The sequence below is a fragment of the Triturus cristatus genome, chromosome 9, assembly GCF_964204655.1.
Source record: "Triturus cristatus chromosome 9, aTriCri1.1, whole genome shotgun sequence".
Classification (NCBI taxonomy): domain Eukaryota; kingdom Metazoa; phylum Chordata; class Amphibia; order Caudata; family Salamandridae; genus Triturus; species Triturus cristatus.
Window position 1 is genome coordinate 169,742,728 of NC_140592.1, and position 25,193 is coordinate 169,767,920.

General features: G+C 42.5%; 1 protein-coding gene across 1 annotated transcript in view; it reads right to left on the reverse strand.

Moving 5' to 3' along the window:
- Positions 1 to 25,193, reverse strand: part of DENND6A (DENN domain containing 6A) — a 252,677-nt gene that overhangs the window by 190,097 nt on the left and 37,387 nt on the right. The window contains exons 4-5 of the mRNA XM_085624672.1: positions 6,849 to 6,961; positions 4,007 to 4,087 (exon numbers count right to left, since the gene is read on the reverse strand). Of these exons, the coding sequence (XP_085480798.1) occupies positions 4,007 to 4,087; positions 6,849 to 6,961 (194 nt within the window). The remainder of the gene's footprint in view (positions 1 to 4,006; positions 4,088 to 6,848; positions 6,962 to 25,193) is intronic.

A 25,193-nucleotide genomic window follows, 5' to 3' on the forward strand; every position in this document is an offset into this window, starting at 1 on the left:
CGTGTTACATGACTGGGTGTAGCTGACAGTTGGGCTTTGTGTATTCCTCCGAGAGAGCCATACACAATAGGGAGCTTAGGAGTGCCTGGTTGGTCCATCACTGACAGAATGGAACAAGGAACTGTGCACGGACCCACTCACACCTGAATAGGCTGTGTCTTGGCTCCACACAAAGGGCTGCATACCCCCTGTAGTTAGTCTAGAGCCAGGGAAGGCAGGATGCCTGCGGATTTCAAAGGAAAACCTCTAGAAGATTCTATCCCACTTCAAAAACATAGCTGGATATAACAACTGGACCTCAGAAACCACCACTTCAGTACACTTCTGGACCTGTAGATACTCTGCCAGGAAGAAGGCCTACTGTGCTGCTACAAAGACTGCTGCTCTGTAGGAACTGCCGCCCTGCTGTGCAGAGTTGCTGTGGTCATGTCTGGGTGAGAAGGACCAGCCCTGCACCTCTAGTACTCCGAACATCTCCAAGGGCTAGTTGGCTTGCCTCCAGATCTGAAGTTTCAGGAACATTACAGGCTTCCAACAAACTTGCCTCTGCACCTGGAATCTACCATTTGTGAGTCTAGCCTTCCAAATGGTGGCACCCTAGACCTGGACCCTTCCAAGTGGATTTAAGGTGCTCTACCAGCCTCTGTGGTTCCAGCAGAACCAACACATCTCCTCTGCTGCACTGCGCAACCTGAGCAGAGCCGCTGCATCCCCTCTGCTGCGTGGATTGGACCAGTCGCAAAGACCTGCGTTGCATCACAGCTCTTCAGAACCATTACATTGCCCCGACTGTACAACACATCATCAGCGCAGGCCCACACATCCCTTGATGAAGGCTGCGCGACGACTATGCTCCATTCCACATTGCAGCTCTTCGAAACGATGAATCGCCCCAACTGTGCTCCACATCCTTGACACTGGACTTTGCATCAAAAACCCCGCCAACGGGATTCTCATCGATGATGCAGGCCCTCGCATCGCAGCCTCAACACATCTCGGAACCAGCGCATAGCTTCGGCTGAGCAACACATCTTCAATGCGTATCCACACAAATTTCCAAAACACAGGATTTAAGCTACTTTATTCATCAAGTCTAACTGGTTCACTTTAGCCAGCCCACGGTCCAGGCCTGTGCTCCATTGCAGTCGGCCTGAAATCGCAACTTTGTCCAGGTCCAGCATGACATGATATTCACAGTTGACACTTTGTGCTTTTTGGCACTATTATTATTTAAATCTTTAAAATTGAATATCAAGGATCTAAATATTCGATTTTTGTTTCGTCTGTCTTGTTTTGTTTATTAAAGAAACTTTTAGATTTCTAACTTGGTGTGGGATCCTTTTTGTGTGGTGTTTTCACTGTTTTACTGTTTGAAGTGTTTCAGAAGAACAAGTTACTTACCTTCGGTAACGCTTTTTCTGGTGGATACAGTACAAGCAGCCTGAACCACCAGGCTCTCAGGCAACGGATGTGAAGTTAAAAACTCTGGGTCCCCTGGAGCTGCCCTATACCTGCTTTAGAAACTGCGGGAGCAGAAAAAGGCTTACGCCACACCTCCATCACAGGTTCTGTAATGGCCTCATTAAAAGGCAACAATGGTTCTGAAACCGTAGTAGGAAAATGCAGTACCTCTGTTAGAATGTTTGACTTGAATTCAGTAGTAGGCAACTGCAGATCCAACAGCTCAGCTGCCTTCCTTATGACTGCATGATATGGAGCCACATCCTTTGAGGGTTCATCAGAAGGTGGAGTAATTTCCCACTCAGGAGATAAATCCAAGCCACTAGCCTCCTTAAGTTCTTCAAAAACTTCATCAGACTCCACAAGCTCTCCTTCTGCCTCTTCCCAAAGGTACCTTTGCTCATTAAGCACCCTTTGAGCCTCCCTCCTAGACCGGATTCGTACAACCGGTGTCGGCGGTGCCGTGATCCAATCTGACGGCGCTGGTGCCGGCGTCGAACGTGAATCCACAGGAGCAGCCGGCGTCGAACGAGGTCGAGTCGGCACCGGTGAAGAAGGAAGCGATGTCCTCGGCGCCGGCAAATGCCAAGACGGCGCCGCTGGGAAAAATGGCATGAAGGGGGCCTGCGGATATGCCTGAGGCACTCCCAAACTGAAGGCCATAGGACCCATCGGACCCGAAGGTGCACCAGTGGAGTACATGGCTCTTGAAAATACCCCGTACATTGCATTTAAATAATGCGTGGGGTCCTGACCTGGTCCAGGGAAAGCAGGGTACTGATCAGGCATCACCGGACTGAGGCCAACAGGCGCCGATGGTGGAATTTGCGGCGTCAAAGGCACACCCGGTGCTTGAAGCTCCTCAACCGGAGCCGGAGACGAAGCCGGAGCCGGGGATGGAACCGGCGTCGGAGATGGAACCGGCACCGGAGATGTAGCCGGAGCCGGTGAATGAACCGGTGAAGTCACTGGAGAAGAAGGACCAGCAGGTGAATCCGGAACGGGTGAGGGAGACACAGAGTCCTTACGGCGTCGAGTAGGTGACTTCGACGCCGAACTCTTGTCAGAGTGACATCGAGAAGAATGTCTCCTCTTCTTTATGTGCTTCTTAGATCTTGAAGCATGCCCCGAAGTCGACCTCGACGCTGACCTCGATCATGACCTGGTTCTGGACTTCCTCCTTCCTCTCTTCTCTTTTTTCATCCTCGCGATGAAGAGTTTCGCCTCTCTTTCCTTGAGCGCCTTGGAGCTCATCTTGCGACAGCAAGAGCATCCATCCACATCATGGTCTGAAGATAAACACCATACACAGTCCTCATGTGGATCCGTGATAGACATATGTTTTCCACATTCACGACAGGGCTTGTACCCCGATTTCTTTGTCGACATCTTCACGAAAAAAGGACAGAGAAATCCAGTAGAAACACAAAGTAACAGTGAAGCTACAGATAGAGATTCCCGAAAACCGTTGGTGTCGACGGCGCGGAAAAAAGGGAACTGACGTCATCACGCCGACGAGGTCTTCTTATGGAGCCGGTGACGTCAGCGGAGTCGCGAGCAGAGTCGTGCCTCTGTAACTTCGTCTTCGGCCTCATCTGCGTGGACTGCTGCAAAAGTTTACGAATGTTGCTGGTGCAGGGGATATTCACAAGGTGAGGAATCCACTGGCAGATGTATCCATAAGAAATACTTTACACATTGCCTCTAAGTTAAGCCTGACTCCTCTGTGCCAAGCTACCTGGGGGGTTGAGCACAGGTAAATTTGGGGTTTGCTTGTGCCTTGCCCTGACAGGGATTGTGGTTGCTGCATCACCAGGGCTCACACCCCAGACCCCCAACAACCCAATCTCTTACAGAAAGGCACTACAAGGAGAGCTCTTTCACTTGACATGCATTAGATAATCTAAATTATAGTGGCCTTTAGAAGGTGTGAAGCTCTAAACATTCCACTACGTTACCCTCCTGATAGTTCAAACAGTGTGGTTGAAACACTGGTATCCAGTAGTATGTTTAATGGGTGCCTTTTCAACCAAAGTTACCACTTCAACATAAGATTTCCAACCTGAAGAATTATGAAAGCATATGAATCTATTTAAGAGTCAATGTTAAAGAACTACAGTGTAGACAAAGGCCACATAATTCTTAAAGAAAGCCCATGTAAGTAGGGAAGTATCTGAAGGTGAATCCAAAGACGATTGTTTTTAAAGAAGTTTTGGAAAAAGCTGTTTTCATGCTGTACCATTTCATGCTGTGATATATGCTAGCTAGATAATTTAAATGATCTAAGAACTCAACTCTTTGCCTTTAATGAGGAAAGTAAAGTCAGCGGTGTCTGCAATGGGTGAAACACAAGGGACCGCTATAGAAGGCAAGCCATAGAAGGTTATTGCATGACTCCTTCCAAAGACCCTGGAATGCAACAACATTCATAGCTGACAAAACAACAATGAAAACAAATTAGGATAGGCACTTTAGCTGGAAAACCTGCAACTACAGAAAGATGCACGTATGGTGTAGTACATTAATGTGCAATTATAACCTTTACCTTTTGAAAGTAGCCTCTCTTTAGGGTTTTATCACGGACTTGTCTGAAATATACATAACCATAGTAACATGCTGGGTCTTTCTGCAAAACAAAAATGACATGGCCAAAGAATTTTAGTCAGAAAGCTTTTCGCTATGTATTATCATCAGTTCCATTTCCTCACATTTCATCAGTCACACTTTTCTCAAAGTTAGTACAGGACAAGCTAACAATCATTTTGTTTGTAATTTGAACAATTTCAAATTCGGTTTCCTCTATATAATAACGATTTTCCATAGAATTAGGACTAAAAAAAAAGGCAAATTACCCAACAAACTGAAATACACCCTAGCCAGTTTGAGGGTTTTTTAATGTTTTAAGTTTCCTGGCAAATTAGATATAGAGTTTCTGCACCACAATCTTGCTCAGGATCTCTGTTCATGTGCAGAAAATTCCTCAATCGACTAAGGGGTTGCCCTATGTCCCTCAGAATCTAGGTTAATAACAGCATAAAGAAGGAACATGATTCTGTCGCACAACTTAAAAGTTATTTAGAGATTCAAGACAGAGTCTTAAATTAAGAATAATAGTTTATTGAAACTGAAAAGAATAAATGGTGAAGTAGGCTTAGAATACTGCCCAATATTAACTCGATATATGTTTTCACATTTGCTGACTAGCCTTTGTTTCTGTGCTGAAACTCACAATGAGTCTCTAGCTTAGGTAAGAGAGTTCACACTGAAGCCTTCCTTTATGTAACATTTGTAGCAAAGGACTGCATCAATTGAGATGACAAAATTGCTGACTGTGGGAATCGGAAGATGCATCGTATGACTGGCAACACCACCTTACGAACAGTTCTGACTGCACATCGAGGAAAGGAGTCAATATGAATTAATACATGTGTTGATAGGTTATATTAACAAGTGTTCCTAAATAATCACGACACCTCTACTATCCCTCTGCCCGTCCAGTAGTCTTGCTACTGGATATTCTCCTTTTGCAAGAGACTCTTCTTCATGGAGAGTGAATTCCTTTAGATCTTGAGGTGACTTCTTTTATTAATTTCGGGATCAACACTACTGCACAGATCATTACTCTGAAAGTTGCTAGTGCAGCTTAAGGGAACTGAGTTTCCTGAAAAAACTCTTTAAGAGGAGTTTGCCTTTCTATTAATTGCTCTCTTACTGCAGAACTCTTTATGGGTTCTCATTTAGAATAGGTCCCTTAGTTAGCATATTGGGTTTCTTTATGGAACAAGTCTTGATTGCTAACTTCTTTTATATTTCTATATTTTCCTAATTTGGATAAAGATACTTGAAATTATAACCATATAGATAAATAAAGCCTTTAAAACTAAATTCAAACTCTTCATTGACTCAACATAATCCTAAATGTCCATGATATTTGATGGCCTTACTTTATAGGTGGCTCTAATTCTCAACACGGTGGAAAAGGTCCATCCAACCTCCCCAGAGTCTGGAGGATTGCCCATGGTGCTATTTGTGTGTATATCTTAAGGTCTGAACCATCAAGAAGAGTCTTTTTGGTCTTCAGCACCCGTATTTCACAGATATCGAGGGCATTAGATGGAAGGGGGGTCTTACTGAAGGGTGGAGGTGTCCCTGTGCAGCAAAGACTTCAGGTGCCTGTTACACCACTGGGTAGAGATGGTCAATTTTGACTTGGTGCGAAAAGAGATCATTTGAAGATACATATTGACAGGTTATGATTTTACATTTTAATGGGTGGAATACAATCATGCGCTGGGAGTGCCTTTCTTATCTTGCAGCCAATTTCATTCACTACAAATAAAGCAGACTGTAATGAAATTGAATTTAAGAGAAGTGGTAGTGGAAACATTTTGTATGACGGTGTGGAAAAGGACATATATATAAATGCCCCACTTTAAATACGGATGCCGATATGGAGCAGGGTGGGCCAAGAGTCACAGTGTGTACAATATTCAGAAAACTTGCACAAGAAAATATATATGTGATCTTTCTCCCTATCTAGACATCTGCTTACTTATCCTCGTGTGGCAATTGGTATTGGAGGACTGAGGGACCAGAAAGAACAAAATAAATATAAATATAAGCACAGGAAACCTCATCAGCAATGTGATCCCTCAATAGAAAGAGGATAAATAAAGTGACACCACTTTGCAGTGGAGTATATTACACATACAGATGCTCATCTATTGCAATTTGCGACTGCGAATAGGGGAGCTATACATTTTTAGACAGAACATAATGAGAACCTTGCTTCCTCATAGAGGCAAACATTTCCTGTAAATGTGAAAAAACATAGAAGCAACCAATCAATCCCTTTGTGTTGACATATTCTCCGAATCGTCCAGATATATATTTTTTTTTTACTGTGAAGCAATTGTATGGACCCGCGAATTCTGGGGCAGGAGGAAGTTCTGGCATGGTTCACTTTTGAGTGAGCATTCGCAGCATATTCAAGGTCTGATTTTTTTTGCAGAAATAAATTTCAAGACAATTCAATAAAAATTGATTTTGTTTAGAAAACACTTTATATGGGCTAATGCAACGTGGCAGCAAGTGCAGCAGTGCACACATTCATTGCCAAATCGCAATCACCAATCAATCTATTTGACTATCTTTTCTCCAACAAAGATTTCCTTATTCATAGTAAACATATGTCGGCCTATTTAACCTTTAATATTAGTGGTAAAGAAAAAACTTATCAACAGTTCATTGAAAAGGATAAAACTCAACAAAAGGCACAGTGTCAATAGAAATGTGGAAAGCAAAGTTCTTGGTCATTGGGGCTCATCAGCACAAGCCTGCAAGGAGCATGAATTTTGTGCAAAAATGCTTAAGTAAACATGCATTACCTTTAGGTACAACGGAGAATCGGTTTCAAACTCGTCCAAAAGACAGTGCAATGATGCCTTCCTACCAGATGACTGTCGAAATCGGAAACAAAACTGTGTGTCTCCAAGACAACCTGTCAAAAATAAAATGTTTGCATTAAATTAAGCTCACTGGCAGTTGAAATGTAAAATACAAGTATATACCAACCTATTAATACAACGGTGCATTTTATTTGCATCTCAATTTAAATATAAGTTACAATTAAAAGACTAAAGTACACCAAATTAGATGTATGGAGATCATCTCTCAGCATAACTGATCCAGAAATGAAATCGTCTCCCTCCCCTGCATATTGTTCCATATCAAACCGGTACTCTTGCGCATGTAGGGTCAGTGAGTATACGGACATGTAACGGACAGAAAGCCTGGTCTCATGTATGTTCTCCAAGCCATCTGTGTTTCATCCCAGTCTTCTGAGCCACATCACACCTCTTTGAACATCCAATCAAGGCCAAGGAAATTGCGTAATCAGTAGATTCAGTGCATAAGGGACACTTCCGCCTTCTCTGACGGCAACCACAGGTATTAGGGGTAACTGTCCTTTGATGCTGAGTCACTGGGTGAACTCACTGCTTGTAAATGGTATCAGGCAAGATTTTACACAGCTGGACTGAAGGCCAGGGGAAAGAGGGTGAGATGTTGTGGAAAGCTGACTTGACATCATACACTTAGGATGGATGGGGGAATCTTTCACAAAGGAAGATCCTGAACTGGAATAGACATTCTGTACTGCGAGGGGGGGGAGGGGGTGCGAGAGCTGTAGGAGACTGGACTGTGTGAGTTTTCCTTTCACTAGTAAACGGAGGAAAAGATACACAGCACTATGGAGGGGGAACGGTGTAAGCCTGTTACTACCAGTGAATTGTGGGGGTGGAAGCTACGCCTCAGTGATAGGAGAGGGAACTTATACCCTTGAAAGGGATTAGGTGTGGAAGAGTTGGGAAAAGTCTCTAGCAATAGATAAAGTGCTGTTTATGAACAATACAAACAAGCATTTGCAATGCAATAGGTCTCGCATTTACATGAGTTTAAGCTATTGGCATTGTAAATGACAATGCCTTTAATTTTATGCTTTAAAAACCAAAACATAAATATAAGGCATTGTCATTTACAATGCCAATAGCTCAAACTCGCGTAAATGCGAGACCTATTGCATTGCAAATGCTTGTTTAGCTTGTCAACAAAAAAATATATTTTGAGAAAGAGTTTACAAAAAATGGCTTCTATATGTACAGATATATGTAATAGAAGTAATTGTATGCATTGTCAGATTAATGCGGTAACACAGTGGGTAAGTGTAATAATTATAGCTACAGCATGTATGCTTTTTTGAGCAGCTGTATCAAAGCCATATAATATGTGTGTATAGAAATGGTTTATTTTCTTAGGTATGGTATGATAGAGAATAGAAGACTAAATGTGTGTAAGAAGGGTGCAACTGTTATGTAAAGAGATGTGGTATATTAACGTGTTTGAAAATACGGTATGTAATGGTGAAGGTTTTTTTTTTTTAGATGTGGTAGGGGTTTAAAAGCATGCTGGGAGTGTATTACGAAGAGGTAATCTGATGTCTTTTTGTCGTAATGTTTGTAAACAGGCTGGTATAATAGAGCTGTTATGTTAAAGATGTGTGCGTGTGCAATGATAACTATTGGACATTAAGGTATGCACTCTAAAAAATCTGTAGTGGCAAAATATTGGCTAACGGAAAAAGTAAAAATGAAAGAAACATTAAATGTGTAAGTAGCACAGTAGTACAATATAAGGATAGGTGGCAGTAGAGAGTGCAAAGCAGAGAGACAGATCGAGCAAGTGGAGAAACATGAGGAGAGGTGGCAGCAGAAAGTGTGTAGTAAGAGATAGACACGATGATTGAAGAATATGAGGATAAGTGGTAAGTTAGAATGTAGGGCAAAAGGGAGAGAATATTGTACTGGTGCGTGTTTAGGCAGCAAAAGCGAAAAAATGCAATGTAAGTACTATGTGGCAAAAAAAGGGAGCAAGCAACGAGGTGTAAGGAAAGGTAGACTGTATGCATATGTTTAAGTGGGAGGAGAGAGTGCGGGACAGAGGGATAAGTATAAAGTTTTGGGAATATTTTTGAGACAACGTTATATGTTCTGGGAGTTGTTGTATTTTCTTTCTATTGAACCAGCTGGACTAGCAAGCCAGATATGGTAATTTAACTGACATACCGGATAACAAGTCCCGTACCAGAAACCTGATGTCCTAACAACATCGAGTAACGCGCAAGCAAGGTAGCAACCCTAGATTATTTTTATAGGAGAGTAGTCCTTGCTCTGCATTCGGTTTACAACTGTAGTTACTCACGAGCACTTATATGAAAATAACTGTTAGGACAGAGTACGGGGCAGGTGAAAGGCAAAAGTGAAAAACATAAGGATAACTGTTAGGACAGAGTGCAGGATAGACAAGTAGGTACAATGATTAAAGAACATAAGGGTAAGTGGCAAAGCAGAGTGTGGAGCCGAGGGACTGGGCACAAGAGAATAAAATGAGGATAAGTGGCAAAGAGAGTGCAAGGCAGAGGGACAGGCACGGGGAGTGAAATACATAGGGAGGGTGAAGTGAGCATGGAAGCAATGGCCGAACTGTATTTGGTAGCAGGAGAAAGTGCGAGGACTTGTGATGTTTTTTTCTGTTGAACCAGCTGGACTAGCATGTCAGATAAAGTAATAGAACAGACACACCGGATAACAAGCCCGTAGTAGAAACATGATGTCCGAACAGCATAGAGTAAGGCGCAAGCAAGGTAGCAACCCTAGATTATATTTATAGGCGAGTTGTTTTTGCGATGCGTCCTGTTTATATCTTTAGTTACTCAAGAGCACTTTATTAACCCCCTCTCTTCAGTCGCGTTGTAGACATTGAAGGAAAGGACTGAAGGCCACCAGTACACCCATTGTTGTTTTTGCGATACATAAAATTTACAAAAAGGGCGCCTTTGCGGGAGTTATCTTGGTAATGTTTTAAGTGAGCTCATGAAGTGTTCGCGTCCCAGTGCTCCCCCTAAGCGTGAGGCCTAAGGCTGAGTATGATTTCACGTTGTAAGTTGCGCACAAGTGCGGCATGCGCAGAGCCGTTATGTAGGTCTCCAGCCTCTTTAAGAAGGTGGCAGGACAGAGTGCAAGGGAGAGGGACAAGCATAGTGAGTGTAGAAAATAAGTGTAACTGTGAGCTGCCGCCTCTGATGCAGGAAGCCAGGGTTCGAGCCTCGAGGTTGCGTCCACATCCTGTGATTCTGGGCAAATCACTTAATCTCCCTGTGCCTGAATGTGTAATGTAAATACGGTGCTATGTAAAGTGCTCCAATACCTTCGGGTCGAGTTAGCGCTATATAAATATGCAACAACAAAGCAGAGTAACAGCCATGGGGAGTGAAAAGCATGAGGGAAAGTGGTAGGAGAGAGTGCAGGACACAGTGACAGGGACGCCAATTGAACAACGTGGCCGTGCGCACGGTGCTATGTAAAGCGCTCCAATACCTTCGGGTCGAGTTCGCGCTATATAAATATGCAACAACAAAGCAGAGTAACAGCCATGGGGAGTGAAAAGCATATGCCTGAATGTGTAATGTTAATACGGTGCTATGTAAAGCGCTCCAATACCTTCGGGTCGAGTTCGCGCTATATAAATATGCAACAACAAAGCAGAGTAACAGCCATGGGGAGTGAACAGCATATGCCTGAATATATAAATATGCAACAACAAAGCAGAGTAACAGCCATGGGGAGTGAAAAGCATATGCCTGAATGTGTAATGTAAATACGGTGCTCTGTAAAGCGTTACAATACCTTCGGGTCGAGTTCGCGCTGTATAAATATGCAACAACAAAGCAGAGTAACAGCCATGGGGAGTGAAAAGCATGAGGAAAAGTGGTAGGAGAGAGTGCAGGACACAGTGACAGGGACGCTAATTGAAACACGCGGCCTTGAAAGTGATCACGATCGCGATCAAACATCAAAGCGGCCGCCAAAGTGAAAGTAATCGCGTCAAGTGCGGCGCGCCCGCGCACATGCACTGTATCGCTAGGCTGGCCTGGTAGCACTTTTTGGAGCCCTCTCAATAAGTCTCGCAGAGCATCGCTTACGCGATAGCTCAGGCGAGACCTAAAAACCTTTTTAGATGGCTTATAGTAACATTTACATCTGAATTTGCTGAATTATTGTGTAAAGAAAGAATACACAAATTGTGTTCTATATTTTCACACAAATAAGGAGGCAAAAGGGGGGTATGGACAGAAATTAAACTCTCCAAATTCAATTAATATTTATAGCGTTTGGACAAGATGCATTCTCTCTTCCATCTTTTCTTAAATATCTTTTGTTTGAATTCTCCAAAAGTACTACAACACCAATATAAAACAAAAAGAATGTATGCAGCACACAGGTGAGCAAATTCAAAATATTGTTTGTTTTCAGTTGATAAACCAGGTTAGACAATGACAAACTACTTTATCGCTCAAATGCACAGTTCAACGATCCACATAATCAAAACAAATCGTATCTTCTGCAACACCTTCCCAATTTCCAAGAATGGAGATCACAAGTGGAGGAAACGTAGGAAGAGATGAGGTCTCGTGGATAAGTTGTAAACCTGGAGACCTGTGTTCTTGTTGCAGCTCTACTGTTGGATGATAATCATGAGATTCTGGGCAAATCACTCAATGTTTCTGCACCAAAAATCAATGACAATCACTATGTGAAATATGATGCAAATAAAAAAATGCAATTGCAAATTTAAAAAATATATAAATCTCTACTGGATGCCTATCGTCTTAAGTTATCTTGTAAGCCCTCAGTCATTCAAATAACGTGTTCACCCTATTGCTCTGCAGCTAGGTTTGCGGTATATAAATACCAACATTGGCAAGAGGTTTTACAAACTTTTGCCATCATGCCCTTTACAATGGATGCCATTCTTTCAACTGCACAGACGGACCAAAGGGCAACCACAAAAACACTCTGGTGAAACACACAACCATTAGTTGTACTCTACCATCATGTATTTTCATTAGTGATGTGCCTAAATGTTTGACTTTAAGAGATCCAACTGTAACTAAGCAGCCTATTTCAGACCAGTGCAATTACTTGTTACAGGAGGCAAGTCCAGCAGGAGACCCACAAATGTAAAAACATAAATGTAAATTGTGCCAATTATCGGATTTGTGAGCCTTTAATAAAAAATGGAAGTGGGCAATCCCAGCTGGAGAGGATTCGGGTCATTGGAGACAAGCATTAAATGTGTTGACTTTTCTGATTGTCTTATAGAAAGATAATAGTGTGATCATGGAGGCGGTAGGCACTTCCACCAAAATGTACTCTGTGTCCGAGGGAGCCAGCCACAAGATAGTTTGAGTGCTATTGAGGTTTCCTTCTTCCTTCCCAATTCAGTGGCTGTTGGTATATTAAATAGTTCAGATCAAGTCAGAATTCTAATGAGTGGCTAGTGAGAAATCTTCCAAAATCTGGGTCTTTTAGACCATCCACAAAAATGTTTCTACATAAACATTTCTGGACATTACGAATAGGTCAGGTACAGTTCTACAGTTAATTCAGAGTTTATGCAATAAATTCAGGAGATATTTTCATAGGTAAAGTCTTATTTTATATTGAGTTTCAGTTTACTACTGGGAGAGCTTCAGAATTTCTGAATGAAAGCTTTACTTGCTGCTCTGTTATAGGAGTCTTCAACCCCTTGACCAAGTTGTCAACGAGCTCGGGAAAGTTATCAAAGAAAGACTGCTGCTAGCTAACTTTTGGTTTGCTTATTGACAACAGTAAATCTACTCTTGTTTCTCCTTTACAATAAATGTCAAACATGTTGTCCAAAGAGATACATTTTCATACTATAGTGTAGTCTGCAAAAACTAGCAGGTGGAATCATATGTAACTATTCCAGCTCGCATTCAAATTTAGTCTTTACATTTTGTGAGTTCCAGTAAGCTGATGTTTTGTTTTCAGCTCTTGCAACCTTGCCTCAAAATTAATTTTCCAAGTCGGGCCACATTCTCTACAGCTGTTGTTAATTCTATCCAGTTCCCTTTCGCTACTCCACTGGTAGCATACCAGATTGTTATGAAGACCACAACATCAGCTGTGCTCTCAAAAATGTGGTGCTGGATCACTAGAACAACACAGCCGCCAAGGGAAGGATCTCTCAGAGTGTCTACCACAACTGAGCATGGTCTAAGGATACTTTGACAGGACATCATCGCTGGAGTGTGATTCCTCAAGATCTTGTCTCCCATATGATCTCGGTACGTTTGTCTTTTAAGAAATTAGTACTAAGAAGACAATTCAGCCAAAAGTAACTGAACATGCAAGAAATACATAACATACCTTCTCTATATCAGCTAGGGACTGCATGGTGATGAACTCTTTTAAGGAAGGAGGCTTCTTAGAAGTGACAATATGATAGATGGCATCTGTTAATTTGAATTCAAAAACTGCATACCAGCCTGTCAAATCGAATCTTTCCCATTGGAATGTCAACAATTTGAGAATGGTTCACTAAAAATGTGTAATTAGCCTTCATTTGTGTGCCACACGAGACTACAATCATTTATTTGCTAGTGAAGCAAGACCTTATCTCCAACATAAAGGCGTATTTTGCCACTGAATCAGACGGCTAATTTCAAATATACCCTGAATTTAGTAGAATTGCCAATTCTCTAGTTTTGGTGGATTGAGAGGAGGGAAACTGGAGCAGGAACTGTATTGCTTTCAGACCACAAGTTCCCACTTGAACTGGAGTTATGTATCAATGTAATAGTGCCATTTATATTTCATACAGGCTAGTCAAGGACTGATGTTTTGACAAAAGAAATGAGACCCTAACTACTCATGGCTGAGTGAGATTTTCAACTTAGCCATACTTTACAAGGGACTTCTTGTCCATTTCAGCGTTCACTTACTATGGATCAGTTGATACTTTACGTATTCTCTGGACCATAATTCAACTGCCAATAAGACAACACGTTTTGGGTCCTAACATAGGACTTCAATCCTCAGCCCACCAGACATCAATTCTCACACTGATATCCTACGACGTAAAATATAATACACAAACAAGGTCTTGCAGGATGTTTATTACTATCCATCTTAACAGCCGTGCAAAAGACCAAAATAGTGTGATTGGTACAGCACTCCTGGCATGTACACACAACTTGAACATGAATTAAGGAGCAAAAAAAAAAATATATGCAATCGCCGTAAATTAGATTTAAACAAATGAGTGTTGTAAAGCCAAGGGCCAATCACTGAGTGACATTTAGCTGCATGGTAAGCTTAACATTCCATTTACTAAAATGAATATAATGCAACATCAGACACTACAAAGATTGATTTGAAAGATTACTAAGGCTATGCCACATATTCGCCAAAAGTAAAAAGGGACCTTTATGAAATACTTAAAATTAATTAGGCAAAATGTGTTGCCATTGCTAGGTGTGAGAGGTGAACTTGACATTTAAGAACTCTGTGTTCTGGCAATGGCAAAAGAAGGTGATTTAGATCAATACTTTGGGTTGCACCACCTAGTGAAATATTCCCCAGACATTTGCAACACTGTACCCTCAATAACCATTACGGACAAAATATATCCTTCGACTTTTAAAGAACTGTAATTTTGCACAAGTGAAGCCAGCCATGATATATTTGCAAATGCTGTCTTGGCCCCGGACCTGTTTTGGAGTTGCTAGTTTCCTAACAGGTGCATTAAGGCAAAGGAAACAAGCATTTACAATGCAATAGGTCTCGCATTTATACGAGTTTGAGCTATTGGCATTGTATATGATAATGCTTTTTATTTAAGTTTGTTTTTTTTAAACATAAATAAAAGGCACTGTCATTTACAATACTAATAGCTCAAATTCTCGCAAATGCGAGACCTATTGCATTGCAAATGCTTGTTTTACATTTCCTGCGATGTGTTCATACTGTTAAAACTCAATGACTATGCCAATTTAGTCAGTAGGTGTGGGCTGGTTTACAATATGACTTTTGCTTAAATTTAGTTTTTTTCGTTTTCTTAAGAGTGAATTTCATCAATGCTTATTCTTGTCCGGTTTATTTTAAACAAACGAAACAGTAATAAATGAAACGGGAGCATGATTTTTCACGTTTTGGTTACACGCTGATGTGGATTTAAGGCGAACTTTATGAAAATGTTTATTTTTAAGGAGCCGTTATAACTAATGCATAGACTCTACCTCTGCGTTTCTTTTGAGATTGTAGCCCGGATTTACAGACCCTTTTTATTTATACATCATTTATAAATTGCTATTTATGGTCCTGGTAGAGAAAACATACGTGTTTATATTTCCTCAGTTGAAAATGGAGGTCACCAAAAGTTGCTAGGAGTACAGTTTTCAGGCAAAATGTAAATTCACAGATGCCCGAAATCGGCACCAGTGCCACAATGTATATCTGCAGTGTATGTTTGTAATTTTCATCAAGCATCGGGCCCCTAATTTATTTTCAAGTTGCCCATAATATCGACGATAATGGTTTCTACAATGAGTTTCCTTTATTTATTTTAAGTAAAAAGTATTGGTATGCAAACACGTTTTACAAAGTAAATCCTCAGAGAAATTGAATCCAGAGTTGTACAAGTTTAGCAAAACTTTTTTTTATCAAGTTGCACATTTTTTGTGTGCATTAAATTTTGAAAGCTAGCACTTTTGCTTTAAGACTTCTCCATGTATTTGCATATAATCTGGAGCATACGTAGCCTCAAATAGTTAAATTTTGCAAAGATGTGTACATGTTTTAATACTGGCATCACTGCTAGCAAAGCAAGCTCAGCTCACAGCTCATTGCATATACGTACAACACTTGCCCTAATAGTAAAGACTTTGCATTAACTGTATCTACAACTCTGAGCAACTTATACATGATATCTTGCTTCGGTTGCAGACAATCCTCTTTCAAAGACCAATTCTGTAAGCTGGCAGCCAAAGGGTTAGCATGACAACGGTTGGGCCTACTTGCCCGCTAGAAAAACATGAAACATAAAACAGTAAACGTGAAAACTTATCCTTAAAATCAAACAATATGTCCTTGGGGCAAAACATTGGACGGTCACATCCATGGGAGTGACTAAAGCACTCAGCACGACAAACTCCTTTCATACACCTTTTTATGTTTCATTCCCAATATCATATTCAGAGTTTTTCACAATCTAATTTTCAGAACTTAAACATTTTCAATTACGATTATTCATAACATCTCTAACACTAATTTGTCTGAAATGTAAAAAAAAAAAAAATGTTCTAACAAAAATTGTCAGTCAATGGGCCTGTCTTGGATGTTTTTTTCTAATGGTGCTCTGTTGTGGTGTGATAGGTTAGGATGTACATACACATACAGTTGCACCCTTCTGCTTGTCAGGTGGAATGCTGTGTCAGTGGTAATTGTAGTTCTAGGTCTGTGTAGTATAGCATTGTGTCTGTAGTTGTAGTTCACGTTTAAAGCTGTTAACTTAATTTCATAGTAATCAAGAAACTTGTTTTAAGTCTGAAAATCAGTAATTTTAAATTAATGACCAAACATCGGCCCTCGTGGTAGAGAGAGCAAGTTTATAGGCAAGAGAGCGAGTTTTGTGGAACGTCATAACTATGAGACCACTACATAGTGTGTTGAGGGATTCGTGTTGGTTATGTAGTGGCGAAATAGTGATCTGGTGTCTGCAAATACTGCCAGGACTCTGTGCACGTATAAGTTCACACTGGTAAACAACACAAGAATATAAATTAAGCCACTCCTGCTCGCTCCCCCCATCCCCTGTCCAATCTGCATGAAAAAAGGACGCCTCCACCCCTTGGTAAAAGGGAGGCAATAGGGGCCCATCTTCCTCCGGAAAGGTCGCTGGCGGCATCTAAACAGAGCAGACACTGTCCAAATCGGCTTTTATTGTATTTATTTTTTTAATGCATTTTTATAAAGCGCGGACTTTACCCGAAGGTGTCAGAGCGCTGTACAACAGAATGATGCTGCTTCATCTCAGATACCAGCCCACTGCCGGCATTACCAATCCTACCCTGATGCACCAGGTCTTTCTTTCAATGTTGTAAACAATATACTCGATTCCATACACCATGCTTCTTGTAAACTATTGATTGTATTGATTTTTCGACAACCCTCTATTTAGAGACTCGCTTCATATAGTGTTTTCCATGACACTCAAAACATTGCTGACACACTAGCACCACCAAAACGAATACCTTTTATTTACAAACCTAGAGAATGGAGAGGTTTGGCACGAAACCACCGTATAAAACAATGTCTGTAATAATTATCTTAGCAGAACAGATCACGACAGCAAGTTGACAATAAGGGTCGTACTGGAATAGAAAATAGGGTCGTGTACCAAAGTGGCCCCCATAAGCGAATCACATAGCTGAAAAGTGGCTCACGTATGCAAAGCAGGTCAGTTTTAAAGGTGTATAGGTGTTTGGAGAGGGATGGGAGACAGCATCGATTTTTGCCCGTCGCCGGCAAAGTTTGTAGTAATATAATAGAAATCAACAGTAAAAGCCGGAAACACAACCCATTAAAAAAGTGGCCTACAAACAGCCAAAAACGAGTCCATGCACTTACATGTAATGCCAGCACTTCGGGCACGACCAGATTGCTCTATAGCCCAGACGTATCGTGTTTACAATGAAAATTCACGATTCCAAAAAGGTGGTGTAAACGTCCCCAAGGCTCTCACTGGCCTGACTCTTCAATGGCACAGAAAGCTGTTATATGGCAAGCGTCCAATAGCAGAAGTGGGGGGTGCACTCGTAAGTCACCCACACCCCGCAGAGAAGGGCATGTTAAACATATGTGTAAGGGTTTATCCCCTCACCGCCGCAGGTCAGACTCACCCCTTTTGTAGCTCCCCCAGGCGGAGGCACAGCTCACAGACAGACGACGTAGGCATCGAACGTGAGACAGTCCAAGCGGAAGTTAGCAGAACGGCTTCATGCACTGCGAAGGCACGAGCGAAAGCAACAACAAACAAGCATTGGCCGCGCGGCTGTGAAAGTAACGGCCGCGCGGCCGTGAAAGCATGTTTACAATGAAAATTCATGATTTCAAAAAGGTGGTGTAAACGTCCCCAAGGCTCTCACTGGCCTGACTCTTCAATGGCACAGACAGCTGTTATATGGCAAGCGTCCAATAGCAGAAGTGGTGGGTGCACTCGTAAGTCACCCACACCCCGCAGAGAAGGGCATGTTAAACATATGTGTAAGGGTTTATCCCCTAACCGCCGCAGGTCAGACTCACCCCAGGCGGAGGCACAGCTCACAGACAGACGACGTAGGCATCGAACGTGAGACAGTCCAAGCAGAAGTCAGCAGACCAGCTTCATGCACTGCGAAGGCACGAGCAAAAGCAACAACAAACAAGCATTGCCGCGCGGCCGTGAAAGCAAAAGTGATAGCGATCAAAGCGAAAGTGATCGCGATCGCTAGGACGGGACGCGCCGTGTGGCAAGCACGCAAGTGGTGCGCGCGCAGCAGTGATTGGCGGCTGCGCGCGGGCACGCTCGCGTGCACTCAAGCTTTAGGCCACAGGCAGCACTTTAAATATCCCAAATACAAAATGTCTCTCCGAGCCAGCGCAAGCGCTGGGGCTCAGCGAGACCTAAAAACTGTCTAAGGAATAAACAAGCTCCTTTTGTTCCTGTCCTATGATGAAATAGATATGTTTTTAGCATTGGGATGCTTTAAGAGATGTTATTGCACTATATTAGCAGCTCTATACATACTTATGTACAGTACAATTTGCACTTCATAGGTCCGTCTAAAGCTTAGACTTAGAACTTTGAGTAATATTTTTTTTATTGCCTGCCTTAGCCCTTTTACCTAAAGGATTTAGATGGTTCAGATATCTTAAAAGGAAAATGAGTATGAAATATTGGTCTGTTTTTAACAAGCATGCACTGTTTATTTATTGTGTGTTTCATGTGCTTTTATGGTCTATATTGGCCGAATAAAGATTTCTTTGACTTCAATAACCATTACTGTTGTGATTCCACACTATGTCACTTTGAGGCAAGGTCTGCACAAAACAAAAAACATTCATAGACCTAAATTTGAGTCCTCTTGGGTCTTTGCTTGCATATACACTAGAAGAACAGAGAATACAGACCTAGGTTTCTATAAGCCAGTGGTAGGGATTTCCAAAAACCCAGGACTACGTTTTGTTGCTTGCTATATCCTAAGCGTTCCAGTGAATTGATTTGCATTTCCCAGGAAAATGGAAGCACAAGACTAACCCCGCCGCCCCCGCACTTGCTTTCTTGCGGCACAATCGTGTTAGCATGCCCTTAATGTTCCTCTTTAGTTATTGCATTACAAACAGCTCATTGCCAAAAAGGATGCACACATTTGTCATCACAAGTGATAGTCACAAAAAATGGCATTGATAAAATTGTGTGTGTGTGAAAAATGTACTCCACCTTTAAAAATGGTTAAATTAGCTTACCCATGATTGACATATTTAACTTGCCCATAAGTCCCTAGTATATGATGTAATAAATACACCCAGAAGTCAAATATCACATATGGACAGCGGCACCTATGGTGCCATCCACAAGGCTAGCCTGTAAAACATGGCTTCAGGACTACCATGTGTAGCTTGACAGCAGCAGCTTAAAATGCGGTCATACCTCAAGTGACAAACCACGCTTTTAAATATTAATAATTCTCCCCTAGGTATGCTGCCGGATATTTAGAAGTTGAAATTTATTACATTGAAGTTGCCAAGTTTCTCTAGTAACTAGGCCCCAAACACTACTTTCACTGGCAGGGCTGATGCTGGTACAGATTATAAACTTTAATCTGTAACTTTTGATAGGAAACTGCTTAAATAGTCTGTCAGCGACTATTTTTCACATTTTTTGAGTCCAATTTATCGGTGAAGTTGGATGTTTAATAAATCACTTGCTAGCAGCTGCCCAGCCAGCGCTTGACCATAATGAGGCATAAAAACGGCCCCCAGTGCAGAACAATGGCTTAGGCCTGGTGGAAGGATGGTCTTGGTGTGTGCCATTTGATCTCCATCAGTCCAAGATGAAAAGTAGTGATGGACCCAGGAACTCCGTTAACTTAAAAGACACAGAGGTGAGGCCTGCCCATGATTAAATTAGTGTAAAAATTATCCTGAAAAAAGAAAAGCCGTTGTCCTCACGGCTGAAACCAGCCATGCGGACTCCAAACCCAGTGAAATTGTAGCTACCCTAGAACCAATCTGGAGTGGACACAGGGGAGGAGGACTGCTTATTTCCCTAACCACACCTCTGGTGGAATTCAAGAGCATTTCAGAAGTGAGAGGCACTGTGGGATTATTTGTAGTTGGAAAAACAGGAGCTGCAAAAACAGTGGGCAGGTTTCCCCCTGACCTTTTACCCCACAGGCTAGGGAGGAGCCAGGGTTCACCCCCACCTACTAGCTAGTGTCAGCCATAAATGTGGCACCCAAAGGCACCCTTCTCAAAACACTTTCTCAACCTGCAAAAGATCAAAAGAGAAATGGACCTGCTGCATGTGACCTGAAAGGAGCCTTGAAATACTAGACCTGCTTCCCACTTGGACCCAGGACAAAGAAGGCTCATTTGACTGACTTACTATGAGGCTGCAGGGACATACCAAGCTGTAAGAGGTCTTTACCCTGAAGTGACTAGTTGACGAGTACCACCTGGACCTGGACTGGACCTAGCTGGTAGACTATGGAGTTCGACTTGGCCACTAAATGCTATCCCTGGGTGCCCAGGAGCCTCAGAAGTGACGCAGAGGAGCTTCTCCAGAAACCCTAACAAGTTGGGACTAAAAGAATTTCTGGACTTCCAAGACCCATGGAGGTGTCAGGGAGGCCTCACAGCAGAGGTGTCTGATTTCAGTGCAACTTCATCAGATACAGTTTTAGGCTTAAACTGCTGGAGGATTTTAAGCTCCGCTTGGGGTATCCGACCCGTGCTCCATCGTAGTTAGTATGAAATCATTTCTAGCTCCTGGTCTACCGCTTCCATGGTCTATTATAGTGCTTAGTGGCACTATTTTTCTTTAAACAATTGAAAATGCATATCTTCAGTTCTCCTTACAGAACTTTTGTTGTTTTGGTGCAATTCAAAATGTCTCTATTTTTCTAATTCAGTTTGGGATTGTTATTGGGTGGTGTTTTGATTTTATTGCGACTTTGGTAACTAACACACACACAGACACACTTTCTAAAGCACACGACTCACTGTCGCACATCAAGTTGCTTTCTGTGAAAATGTTCTGCCCTAAGCACATGTGAGGCACGACATGTGCTTACATGTAGGGTGAGAAGTGTGAGTGTCAGCACTTGCGTATAATCTTGTATGTTACTAATTGGGAGAAAGGTGGCATGGCCTGCATACACCACAAAGGTGGGGCTTTGGGGGATGGGGGAGGGGGTAGGGGCTGCGGGGGCGGGGCTACACAATACATAAAATCTTTCCTCCAACATGTTGAATTTGGCATTAGGATGATAACGATAATGGCCAGTTTGCCTATCCATCACTGGAAAAGGGCCATTTGAAAATGTTTAGGGCGTAAAAGCATCCTACAAAACTGCACATTTTTAATAGAGCTTTAAAATGTACTTATACTTTTTGTAACCACTGTAAATAACAGGTGTTACTGTTATGGATTAAAAAAAATACCAGCCTCAGAATTATGGAAAGCTTAGACTCACTTGCTGAGATTTGAACTTATGACCTGTAAATCACTGCCCGAGTCAGCAGCGAGTACTTAACACACTGAGCTAATCCCGGTTATTTGACCTCTTTTTAAGGAAACCTGAATCACAACCGCCTACTGTTAAATGCTTCAGACTGGGGATTTGTCATACACTCAGGAGCCAGACACAACACTTAAGTGCTTAAAAGTTCCTTTGAGTCCTCAGGTAAGCAACCTGGCAAATGTGTGCTTGAGCTGAGATTACAAACGCTGAATGGGATGAGGTCACAGTATGAGTCTCACTACTGTATTTCAAATTACAGAGCTTATCCCTTTTTCACTCATCCCCATCTGTCACAGGCTCTTGTACAGGCAGCCTAACACCGGGGGTATTTTCTGACCAACTAAGCATTTTAATGAGGGCCTGGTCAGTGCTGCAAAATGTAGTAATAGCCATTCCAGGAACCCACAAATTGGGAGGGCAGGGGCAGAGCGAGATAGGACGAAATCATACAGGGTAGAGTTAGGAGGGGTGAACTAATGGATAGTCCACTTATGGTCTGCTGAAACATGTGCATTATTTTAAAAAACTCTGCGCCCCTAGAAAAATGAAACAATAACTTTTTTTAAATGTATTTATATATAGCCCTTCTTTCCGCCCTGGTGGCATTCCTAAACGGTGTAATTAACTTATGGTAGTGTTAATTTCATAGGACTCAATTTGCTGAACTTGAAGTATAGAAACCTGGGTCTGCTTTGCTTTATTGGAACTGCAACATGTGCTCAGTGATTAGGTCATGTGGCAGGCACTTAACACAACAGGTCTTCACGCGTAGCAAACTGTGCACACTTAATTAATTTGTTGCAACTTGTCTTCCACAGAGAAGAATCAGTCGCCCTGATCCTGCTTGACCTCTCTGAAGACCTTGACACCATCTCCCACAACACACTCAGAGGTCGACTATTCCAGATTGGAATCACAGACAATGCACTCAGATGGATGGCATCCTTTCTCATGGCGCACACCCAGAGCGTCCGCTTCCCTCCCTTCACCCCACAACCCAAGCACATGATCTCCTACGCCGACGATGCCCAGCTCGTTCTCGGTGGACGAAGACCAACTTCCACAACTGTACGAAGAACGTCTCATCCTGGATGAAGGACAACTGCCTGAAACTCAACACGGACAAAACCAAAGCTCTGATGTTCGGCAGAAAAATCGCTCTCTGGACTGATTTCTGGTGGCCATCGGAACTCTGATTCGCCACAACCCCGATAGACCACGCCTGCAACTTAGGCATCATCTTGGACAGTCTCTTCAGCCTGCTTCCTTAATCTCCGCATGCTCTGAAAATTCTTCAAGTGGCTACCAATCAGTACCAGGAAAAAGTGTCGCAGGTCCTCATCACCAAACAACTGGACTACGGCAATGCACTTTATGCAGGCACCACCACCAAACTCATGAAAAGACTCTAGACGATCCAGAACGCAGTACCAGACGGATCCTAAACCTACCCAAGAGGTCGCACATCACCAGGCACCTGAAGGACCTCCACTAGCCCCCTGTCCAGAAGAGATGCCAACTCAAGCTTCTGACCCACGCCTACAAAACCAAGGACCCACCTACATGAACCACCGCCTGCATTTCCACTGACCCCCCCAGGAATCTCCACTCCGAACACCTCGCCCTCAGACAGATACCACACTGCCGCTCCGGAGGACGCTTCTTCTCCAACTTACCCGCCAAATCACGGAACACTCTACCCCTCCACCTCCGCAACTCACCTCTGCTGACCCACTTCAGGAAGGGACTCAAGACCTGGCTCTTTGATGGATACCTGCAGCACAGCTCCTGGATATCCTCTTGGGTGATAAACCGCTCTATACAAGTACAACCTGATTGATTGACAAAGAAGCCATATTTTAAGATGGCTTGGGTGCTAAGACCAGGGCCACTGGAATGATACAATTCTGTGGACAGTGGGTTTTCCACATATTATGCATTTGCCACAGTGGCCACATAATCCATCATCTTCTATATAATTTTCAGATTTTAGCAAACATGTTTATCTTAAATGGATCACAAGTTACCACGTGTTGCAGAGCAGTGGCAGGCCTTTTGGCAAGCAGAGGTAGGCCGCCTTTCAGTCAGATTGACGCATTTAGTTGTTAAACTGATATTAATGGGGTGAAAATTTTTCCCACCCAGTGCCAACGTATTAAAATGCTAAAAAAGTGAAGTACTATTGCTTCAAAATGAGCCTTTTCTTGATGTATGATTTAGTTAATCCAGTCACATGGCTTCGGTCTCTTTGACACAAGTTTCCAGTGGCTCTGTAATAACTTTCACGGTCAACGCTTTTGCTTTGCACATATTTTTAGCTGCTACTGCGATATTTGCACTTTTTAAAAACTGGAGTATAGAGTGAGGAAAGCACTTTATTCCACGCTGCTCGGGGCGATTTTTAACATTTGTATTACTATTTGTGCATGGGAGCATTCTTCGGGGACAGTTGTCCCCATGGTCGTGTTCAGTGCCATTTTAAACTCCTGGAAGTACATGAACGGATGCCATTTTGGGTTGGCAGTGTAGTTTCTTTTTCGCCCCAGCCTCAGTATTTAATGAGGGCTGGTGCACAGATGCGCACCGCGGGCGTGCCAATCTGTCTGTGCCCGTACATTTCCAGTTGGGGACAGGGGTCACGACTTCTGATCTTTTTGTCTCAGACAGAATCAAACACTCCTCGTAGGCTATGAAATGCCTCAACTCCCTGACCACAGAAGCCTGTCGCCACTCCCTGGATCCTGCAAACATATTTAGTAAGTGTCCAAATTGCAAACATACTTTTAGATCTTCTGAATGAAAGGCGATAGATGGCATCCATCATCTGTAGAAATCAGGCTCAGACTGTTAATAGTCAGCCAGGACGTCTTCGTACAGGTCCCTAATCAATTGCAGATACCTCCCAAATCATAAATCTGAATTGTTAATCTTTTCAGATGACACTCACTCAGAAACCCTTTTCCTGACTAAAACATGGCTTAAAGACAACAGCTGGCCACATACAGCTGTAGCACTTTCGCCCAGCTACTCTACTGCAAGAAGTGTTCGGGCTGATAAGATTGGGGGGTGGCCGGGGAGCCATTGTTTTTAAAAGCAATCTTGAGTGCAAGTTCACCCAGTCACAATCTTAGACTGCAAAAGTCTTTCAGTCTTGATTAAACTTTCCCACACGTACACTTTTTCGAGATTGCTCTTTACGCTACTGGGTGATCTAAATATTCACCTCGATTATAAAACGTATTCAGGCTGCAAATTTCCTACAGGACCTATCAACCATTCAGATCTCTCAACTCGTTACATCCCCCACACATAACAAGGGCCACATATTAGATCTAATTTTTACCAACATTTCTAACTTGACTGTAAACGTCCCCATACCAGTTAGTTGGTCAGATCACTCTCTGATTCCGTCTTCCATGCCAATAATAGGAAAGTATAAATCCAAGATATTGCAATCAAGGATTATCAGGCAATGGTCCAAACCTGACATAATTTGTTTGGAATTGGCTTTGCACAACTCCATTCC